Raw genomic sequence first — 10,046 nt, 5'->3', positions numbered from 1 at the left:
TTTGTGCAGCAAAAGTCCCTATAGGCCTTATATCATTACCTTCATTAGGGTTTTATCAAGGATTAGATGTGGCACATATCTGATTTTTTTTTATGTTTTCTGGTCAGAAAATGACACACTGTATCGCTCTAAGAAAGATATTATTGAAGTCTATGTCTGGGCTTTGCTACAAACTGATCGTGTAATTCATTTGTTCACAGTGTTGATTCATGATCTTGTCAGGAGACCAGCATCTTGACTTTTTTAGTTTCCTGGAAGTGGAAGAAAACATCTGGTCGAAGCATTGCTATCCCAAGGTGCTGGCTGATGGCAAAGCCAGCAAGAGAGAAGAGGGAGAGAAAATCCAGTGCAAATGCTTCCTCCTTGGAGAAAAGTGTCTTTGATGAAGAGAGGGAAGAAAGTTTGACCCCGTGCTGCAGACACAAACAGACCTCCACTGCACAGAAAGCTGCAGATTCTTTGTTTGCAAGCACAAATAAATGAATGCTCTTTATTTACCGCACTGTTTATAGCGGCTTGGAAGGCTTGCGTGGAGATTTCGTGTCACTTTGACCTAATTGAATTACTCATTGTTTGGATATAGGGACTGTTCATTGTAACTGTCTTTCAGGTTAAGAAACCTTCTGTGCTCCACCTGGGATTACAGACAGGAACTCCTCCATCTTTTTGCAGCATTCCCCCCAGTTCCCTAAACTGGAAACCATATGGACTGCCTCCCTGTCCAGGCTGAGCTGAGGGAGGCTGCAAACGTCTGGAGGAGGATGCTGGGGTTGGGGTTGGAGGATGGGAGGAACTCAGGGACCCACAGAGCTTTGTTTGTTCTGGGTTAATGGGTTAACCTGGATGGGGAGCGGTGGAAGTGGGTTAAAGCTGGTTTGTTTGGAAAAATCGATGCGAGAGATAAAAAGAAAAGACGGTGTCTTTTTCAAGGGGGGAACACGGTGGTGTTGTGTTCGGATTCAGTTACAAGAGAAACAAAGAGGAGTTATTTCAACTATAATCAGTACCAGAGAGTATTTTATGAGAAACACTACAAGAGTTTATTCACTTAATAAATCTGTGTTTGTGTAAATCTCGTCAGATTGAGCTGATGCAAAATCCCAAACCATCAAATTACTTGGCATGCTGCCTAAACTATAAATTTCATATTCTCAGAGCTGCACAGGTTCAAGTAACATGGTGGTCTATATGATAACCACCGGTGACTTTATGGGGATAAAAAGGAAGTAAATGAGGGTGAGATTGAGAATATAATAATTCTGGAGCCTGGGCAAATAAAGTTAAGAGCAGGAAGCGTTTAGGTTCTTTATATACACCCCCACATACATCTTGAATGCATTGTGCCTGTCCCTCTGGATATTTTCACACCTATGCCCATATTCTTATACTATTATTTGCATAATTTCAACTATTTTGACAAGAACCGTCAAGAAGACCCAAACCCACAACTCTGTCACAAAAAAAGGCTCTTTATTAGAGTAATTAAAACAAAGTACAAACGAAAAATCACAGCAACGCTGGAAAAACTCTAAAGACAGAAACACAAAACCCAGCAGCGCTAGAAAACCTCTAAGGACTAATTTCACTGACCTAGACAGAAAGACTTGACAATGTGGATACGACTGTACAAGACACGACAATCTGGCACATGACAAAGGGAGATGCAGACTTATATACATGTTACAATGCCATTTTTTTTTAAATATATAAAATATATAATATATTTATTATATATATTTATACACGAGGTACTGGGACACAGGTGGAAACAATGAGGGGCGGGGACGACAATCACCACAGTGGGGAAACACCAGGGCAGGGAGTGAAGTTGCCTGAAACAAGGGGAGAGACGTGACTACAACAGTGGACCTCACAAACATGCAAGACAAATAAAAGGTGCATCTTAACATAAAGGACAAGACATGAGATATTTGAACCCGGGACTTCTTCTGTTAAAGGGTCCCTTTAACAGGTATGAAATGTTAGGACTCCATTAGTAAAATTAACAAATTAGCAGTGAGGGGATCAGACAGAAAGAAAGTCTTCAGTATGAAAAATTATTATTATTATTATTTTTTATCAATAACTTTTAAAAGGGATAACAACTGAATTGATAACCTAAGTATAAGGGTCTATAAAGATAGCCTTTTTGTAATGGTAATGTTAATTCACTTGTTAAGACTGCAGACGGCAAAGGGTTTAGCTGTTTCTAACTATACTCAAGAGCAAAGTATGAACTCCTGCTTTGACTCATCCACAAAGAAAACATGCTTAAGTGAGCTTAAGGGTTTATTGTTTACAAGAGTTATACTTTAAGTACTAAAATACACCCTGATACTTGTTGCCCAATGTTGGATAACTGATAGTCTTGCCAGAACAACAGTGCCTTGAGCTGCAGCACCTGGCAGATTTGCTTGTCAGCAAACAACATGAGGCTGCACCAGCTATTTTCTCTGGCATTATTTCAGTCTGTGTGTACTGTTTATGTACAGGTCAGATATCTAAGTGCGTCTGTGCAAGTAAGTTCATGCTGCGTTTTCCAAACTGGACATGCCTTCTTCCCAGCTTTAGGCTAATAATAGCTTTTTTTGTCTAATAATACAGCAGTCAAAGCAGACAAAGGGCATCGATGAACACCAGCCAAAAGTCTATGCGTGATGTCACGAGTGTGTAAGTGGTGAAACCTAACACCACCAGCTGGTAGGAGTTGTGTTGGGGTGAATACGGGTCCCCTTGCATCAGTGCAAGTCAAGGCACATAGCAGAAACCACCGCCTGGAGGTAAAGCCGCGCGGAGCTGGATCTGCACTCTTGAGACACTGTGATTCTGTGAATCACTCACACACAGCCGAGTTGAAGCTGCAACACACTGACCAGCCTCTCTGCAATCAAACTTTTTGTATGAAACTGTTGCGCGTCTCGAGTTTGGATAGAAAGAGTGTGATCATTGCGCGCCGCAGAGCGCAGAGGATCCGAGGAGCTCAGGTCTGAACCGAGCCAGGAGAGAGCTCTCCTCCGGACTGCGATACGATGAGGAAAATCTGAGGTGGCCAAACTCTTCAGTCCTTTTTACGCTTCCTTTGGCTGCTGTCAAAGTGTTAGTCCATGTGCAGGTTTCCTCGTGAGTGTGATTCTGTTTTCACCCAGATCTCTGCTGCCTGGACAAATGCATACAAATGCATTTAGGAGCTCAACGGACAAGGAGTGGACACGTTTCCGCGGCAGCAACGTAAGTTACCTACGTCTGTAAAAGCTAGCAGTGTAAATGTTAGGTTTAACATCTGTGCCATTGAGAATGTTGTCAGAATCGTTTTTTTCACATGAATGGAAAGTGGCTGGCTTACATCTACAGTGCTTTGGCTGATTTCCCTGACCGGGGCGCCAATTGACTGAACAAAGTTCCTGCAGCCACCAAATGCTCTACTGTACTATCAATGAGCTGTATTAGTATTGTTTTATATTTATTTTCTATATTTTTTCAGGATTATTTTCATCAGATTTCTGTTTCTGACATGTGTTACTCTGCATGTAAACCATACTGACTACAGTACAGCAGCTCACATGAACTCTGCATCCCAGTCAAACCATCCTGAATGATAATTGCACATTTCCACGGATGCATGTGTTTTGACTTTTGAATATTTTACTGTCAACTTCTTTCTATCCTTGGTTGATCTTGATAAATGTAGCTGACAGTTCAGCTGCAGTGAGTGCACAGGTCTTGGCTTTGAACTCGCCATATGAACATGCAGCCTGGAATCTTCAACATTATAATGTGAATACCATCTGGCCCACTGCTGAATCCCCTTTCTTTGTATTTATCCTTCACTCACATAGCTATAATAAGTTCGGAAATAAACACTAGGGAACATAGAGGGTGGATGAATGAGAATGACTTGGAAACAATGATGCTTATTCAGCATGTCCATTATAAATCATTGTTTCTTTGTTTGATGATAGACACATGAGAGAGACTGTCAAGGACTTTTATATATCAAATTGATCAAGTGCTGCCACAGCTTTAGCTTTTGGGCTTCAAGTGATTCAAATTGTGCCTTTAAGCTGAACATTCCTCATGGATGTGTTTATTATTGACATCCTGCATGCAGGTTTTGTTGTCCTGTTACGTTCAGCTGGGACTGGAGCTGCAGAAATGTGCATGCCTCTGTAGGCCACTTAGCAGGAAATGTATTTTCTTCTATCAGAAGTGAGTCCAAGTTGTCTGTACTCTATTATGAATCCCTTCCAGATAAGATCTAAAAAGAGCTGAGCTTTCAATGCTTCCTGTTGTTCCCTGCTGACAGTGTTTGCTGGATGGAAACAAAGTGGACCTGAAATCCTGAGAGGTCCTTTTTTTTTCTACCTTTTCTTTGTCTTCGAGAGAGAAAATGAGAGCCTTATGGGAGAGCTGATTTGACTGAGAACAAGTGTGGCCTCCCTTGAATGCATGGTGAGAGTTAGTGTGTATGCATCAGTGGTTAACCGGCTCCTGAGCTTCAGACAATCCCCCACTGTTGCAGGAATCATTGCTCCTTTGCTGCCAGTGGTTGGATTGTATAGCTGCTGAAGAAGCTCATATACTGTACACTTTACGTACTGTCTGCTCAGGAACATCTCCTAGTTTGCACATTAAACTGATGCTACACGATTTACAGGAAGTTGAGATGGAGAGTGGACATTGCTCAATGGGGCAGATTTGTTGTTGGCACAGTCTGTATAACAACATGAACATAGTCTTAAGTGATGTAACCCATTGGTTTCTGAAGAGGCATAATGAAGTCCAAACTTTGTGGTCACCATATTGTAAATGTTGATTCAACCAAACTTTCAATCAATCTAGAAACCAGCAAAGAGGTGACAAGCCATAAGCCTCTGCGCAAACAGCAACGCGCCCACCTGTCATATAAATCAGCCATGCTTCCAATACTGCAAATTTATGCACAACTCTGAGTTGTAATATAATACAAACAGTCTTGTCATAAGAATGAAGAAATGAGGTAGAGATCAAAACCACTTGTTGAACCAGGCTGTAAACATGTATAAATCTGCTGTAAAAATGGGCATTTAACAAGGACTATTAGGGTTTCTTTGGCTTTTGGAGCCGGCCTCAAGTGGACTCTCAAGGGACTGCGGTTTGTTTGCAGTTCCACATTGCAGGGCTCTCAAGTTTTGAAGTCAGTTCAGAGTGAGATTTTGGCAGCGGGGGTGGGGGGGTGCAGACAGACAGCGTCTTCTAACCATTTTAACCTGCGGTCAGTCTGCATTGCGCATGTGCATCCTTTTCTTTGGAAAGTAATGTTGTTGCGTTGTTTTACCCGGATACAGTGATGCTATTTTTTGATTGGCTGTTGGGTAGCTATATTTCTTTCTTTCTTTTTGATTAGCTGGTGCGTGGCAAGCCGAGCTCCTTCTGAACTCTACGGGAAACCCACTTGATTCCTACCTGTTCCACAGTTTAAGGAAAAACGGCGCGACTTGGTTGGCGTTGTCCTAGTAATTATTCTGTGTGAGAAAAACAAAGTGTAGCGTGTGAACAGGTTGAAATGCGTGTTTCTCATGCACAATGCGTGAGACTTGAGAGCCCTGACATTGCAGGTTGGCACTTACTTTTTCATATTCGGAATTTGTGTTTGGAACCAAACTACTTTTTGTGAAGCTGTTTGATGAATTCATGTAGTGAGCCATGTTGTGTCCCTGTGCCTTTAAGATAGTGTGTGTTCTGCTGAAGTAAGCTGAGTGTTCAACACAAATGAAGACCTACTTTAACATTAGCAGGGATGAGCGTTTCATGAGAATTTAACCATATTATTCAACTGGGTGGAGGATCTGCTAGTGAGCTAAAAGTTAGGGCTAGCCCAACTAGTTAGCCAAGCTAGTTATTTCAAAGAGTGTTGTAAAAGCTGAGTGTTGTCTTGGAACTGCTTTATTCAGAGTTTTAACTAGTTTGTAATCACAGTCTGTGTCAAAGAATGTAAATCTTTGGTGACATTTTGGCTCTAACATCCAATATAACAAAGATCACTAAGAATCATTTTCTCAAAACAAGCTAGCAGGGATAAACCAGCTAGCTGCCAGATATGGCTTGCAGACTTCCATGAGTCCTGTATCCAAAAAAAGGAGGAGCAGCTTCTCGAAATTTAAGTGTAAAATCAAACATTGTTCTTCATTGAGTACACTACAGTGAAAGATGATTGAGGGAGTCTTTAAGCTAACATTCCTCCGTTCTGTTGTACTTCCATTGCTCAGAGACAAAGATAAAAATAAGAGTAAAGATTTTCAGCTGACAGTGTCTGAATATGTGTCTTCTTCACTCAGTTCAAAAAGCTGTTTTTGGGGAAACCCTGCAAAATTCACCAACTGCTTAACTGATCACAAAAAAGTCCTTTACATGGTTTCCATTTAAGATGTCTCTGTCCTCCAGTTCATGTTGACATTACATGGCGTACAGGGACTTAATCCCCTTTAATTTGGCCTCTCACCAGATGTTTTGTTTCCCACATAATCCAGCCAAAGAGTCGCTTGAAATACATCACACTTTGTCTTTTCTCTTTGACTCTGTGATAGCAGCTTTTGGCCCAAAAAGGTCAAAGGATCATTCGAATCCTGATCTGGTGGTAGAGGATTAGGCTTTAAGCTTAGAATAAGTATTTTGATTATTCTACTCATTATCTTCCAGCTGTGAAGCTTGTTTCCAACTTAATTAGTCACTAATGAGAACAAGGGAAAGTAATCTTTTGTACTTAATCATTTCACAGATAATTGAAATACTTAACAGCAATGTGTGTCACCAATAGATGATAGGATGATCAACAGATCTCTTTTGGGTTAAACGTTACTGCTGGATGTTAAACATGTTGAAAACTTTCTATGATATGACCGGTTCATAAGAAATGTTGAGGAAGGAAATGTGTTGATTTTTGTGTGAACTAGTCCTTTAATTTTGATAACTGTGAATTGAAGTTTAAAAAAAAAATAATGGTATATGGTGATAGTTTATGCTTATCTCACCTGTACATTGATAACTCTTAGTGAAGATGAGGATTACATCCTGCACACCTTCCTGCTGCAGTACATGCACCTTCTCCACACTGGAGCCTGGCTGAAAGTATTTTGGCCCGTCTGTGTGAGTGAGTGCATCCGGCCCTCCTAACATCTGCAGGTCCCCCTGCAACAGGAAAAGGGCAAACCAATAAAGGCCTGTGGAAGTTTACTCACAGCCCTTTGTCTGCTCGCTGTCTTGTGGACTAAGTCAATCTTTACTCTGGTCTGCAGTGACCTCTTGACTCCAGTCACCCTCCTGAGGGAGCACAAACATGCAGCACGCTTGGCTCTATGGCAGAGACAAAGCATCCCAACATGACATGTTGATCTGAGGGAATTATATTTAGAGTTATATTTCTATTCACCAGTTGCTTGGGGTAATTTGGAAGTGGATGACAGCGGGTGAGAATTTCAGGCTTGGCAACAGAGCAGCATCCAGGCAATTACAAACTGGAAACTATTTTTTTTTTGCTGGTAGCAATTTGGGCATGAGGGAAGACACTTGGAGCTTCCATAATGAAGTAATTATAACAGGGACACAGGTGGTAAAGCTGAAACATGGCCAGTACTGTAGGAGCAGATATTGGCTGTGTATCAGCTACTTATTCACATCCAGGAATGTTTGGGGTGAGATGGAGAAGCTCAGCATGCAAGAACAGAACACCTGATTAGCAAGAAAGTCAGATGTTTCCGTTGAGAGAACTAACAATGTGTGTATGTGGGTGTTGGACTGGGTATTAACATGAGGAGTCTACTGCGATTATCAAAGATGTCATCTTTCACATGTCAGATTTGTTGTACTCAGTCTCAAAGTCTTGGCAAATTGAACTCTATTATGCGCCTAAATAAACAGTCAGGTTATGTATTTAAGTTTCTCTTCTGTTTTGAACTCCACTCTGTTTAAACTTGGTCGTAACTGAGCCACATTTTCACCAGTGGGGCATATAACAGTGGAGGTTAGACAAATGCTCAAGGGTCAAGCTCTGTAAACCTCAATTTTCCGAATAATGACTCTGTGTGGAGTAATTCTAAAGAGTACTTCAACCACTGTTGGGTTATTCTGAAGGCAGAAACAGTCTCTTTATTGTGAGCAGGAGGGATGAAATGGGATCAGGTCAGGCAAGGTGACTCCCATTGGGTTTATTTAGATAGTCCATACACGTTAGAGGACATTTCAGGGTGGAGAAAAGTTGATGTTAGCGTTGTATATACTTTTTACCCTTAACAAGGATCAGGAACTTAATTATCTGTTTCTGTTTTTCCCCAAAAGTCCAAAATTTAAGACTTTTTTTTATAGATTAGCAGTTTTGTAGCGTTGTCTTGAATGGATTTGGTACATGGTCAGCAAAATTAGACATGGAAATAGAAAAGTGGGAATGTCACTGCTTACAAAGTCACCTCTTGACTGACGCAAAAGATGACCCCTAGAAAATAGTTTCCCTCTCCTTATTAGAATTGTAAACAGAACCTAAGTGAGTTTGCTCCTATTTGCCAAACCAAATGGACCACTCTCCATCCGCCTCTCTGTCTTCTCACTTGAATGAACCATTGTTAGGGATCCAAGCTCATTTCGAGGGGAGAACGGCGAGATCTGTTCCTGCTGGAATGATTCATTGCAGAGGGGAGTTTTAAAGTTGTGATTATTTATAGTCCTGACATGACACCCACTCCCCACATAGTGGTATTTCCCTTAGTCAACAGAGCAGTGTTTGGGGAGCTTTGTCTTGCTTTCAGCAGTCTTTTCCATTAACTGCAAGCACTGGAAAGCATGTCATAGTGAGCTGTCACTTACACAGGGATTTACCACAGGACTTAAGAAAGAAACTGTGACACTGGAGGCTCTGTGTGTAGCTTATATACTTGATAGAACTCTTTAAAACAAAATAAAACACTTAGAAAAGGGAGAGTAAACCAACAGAAGATCAAGGTGCAAGTCAGTGGCGTGTCCAGAGGGGTGGCCAAGGGTGGAACTGGCACCCCTTGAAATCCAATTGGCCGCCTCAGGGGCCACCCCAAAATCCTAAATTATGATTGGCTGTTTGCCTTGTCAGAGGTGGGGTTTCTGTTAAAATCTATAATTTGGGATGAGGTAAAAGGCTGACAGTAGGTTTCTTTATTAGTGCCCTCAAATGTGACTTTGAAAAAACATCTTTTGTAGGACCTTAAAGAATTAAGCTTAGAAGATTTATGCCACTTTGTCATGTTTTTTTTTAAGTCAAAGGGAATATAACAACTGTTTAATACTTTAATGAAAGTAGGTTGTGAAGACAGAAAGGGTAAATGTTATTTATTTGTAAATGCACTGGCCACCCCAGCCTATGTGAGAGCCTCAGTTGGGCCACCCCGGTCAAAAAGCTCTAGACATGCACCTGGTGCAAGTGAAGTTTTACCTCTTGTATTGATGTCCCTGTAGGTTTGCAGAGGCGGTGACCTTGGCATGTTTGATGGCAGATGTGCAGAGGAACCTCAAAATAGCCTTCACAGGGAGACTGCATGACAGACAGGCAGAAAAAAACACCAAATGAGCATCAGATGGCCCAGTCCAAACTCCAACAGTGAATATTATGTAGTTTTAGTTTTTTCCCTTTTGTTCTACTTTTAAACCCTGCCAACTTTTAAGCAAAACCAGTTACCCATTGGCTTTATAAATGTCTGTTTTATCCTCTTGCAACAGATGAATCATTGTCATCGTTTACCCCCCTCCTCTTGTTTTCCCCTATTGCATTTTCCTGCTCGGGGTTTTTTTCTGTGTTCCCGGCCGAGGAATGTCGCACCACTCTCTCGATGGGTAACAGGTGACAGAAACAGCTCATAGTGTTTCTACTTAGAGTCAATCTTCTTCATTCCCTCTCCCTCTCTTCCTCGTTCTCTCTCTCTCGCTAAAGATTCCGCCGGGAAAACAAACATGGCTGCCTGTCTGTCCTTTAAACAGGGCCACATGAACACCAGTAGCCTCTGTGCTGGGTTAATGTAGTCCCAAACGGCCGTGAAGGAGAGATGTTTGTG

General features: G+C 41.5%; 1 protein-coding gene and 1 long non-coding RNA gene across 2 annotated transcripts in view; one reads left to right on the top strand and one right to left on the bottom strand.

The window, feature by feature from the left end:
• Positions 1-1,453: 1,453 nt before the first annotated feature.
• On the bottom strand, positions 1,454-9,515 carry LOC117828106. The gene is made up of 3 exons (XR_004634332.1): positions 9,431-9,515; positions 7,008-7,164; positions 1,454-1,832 (listed from the first exon to the last, which is right to left on the bottom strand). It is a non-coding gene; the product is annotated as an uncharacterized LOC117828106 (long non-coding RNA).
• Positions 2,758-10,046, top strand: part of LOC117828095 (collagen alpha-1(XXIV) chain-like) — a 94,433-nt gene continuing 87,144 nt past the window's right edge. The window contains exon 1 of the mRNA XM_034705091.1: positions 2,758-3,228. Coding sequence (XP_034560982.1) covers positions 3,176-3,228 — 53 coding nt within the window. The 5' untranslated portion in view covers positions 2,758-3,175. The remainder of the gene's footprint in view (positions 3,229-10,046) is intronic.

This window comes from Notolabrus celidotus, chromosome 2 (genome assembly GCF_009762535.1).
Source record: "Notolabrus celidotus isolate fNotCel1 chromosome 2, fNotCel1.pri, whole genome shotgun sequence".
In the NCBI taxonomy this organism is placed as follows: domain Eukaryota; kingdom Metazoa; phylum Chordata; class Actinopteri; order Labriformes; family Labridae; genus Notolabrus; species Notolabrus celidotus.
The sequence above is the reverse complement of the archived record's forward strand: the minus strand, read 5'-3'. Positions and strand labels throughout refer to the sequence as shown.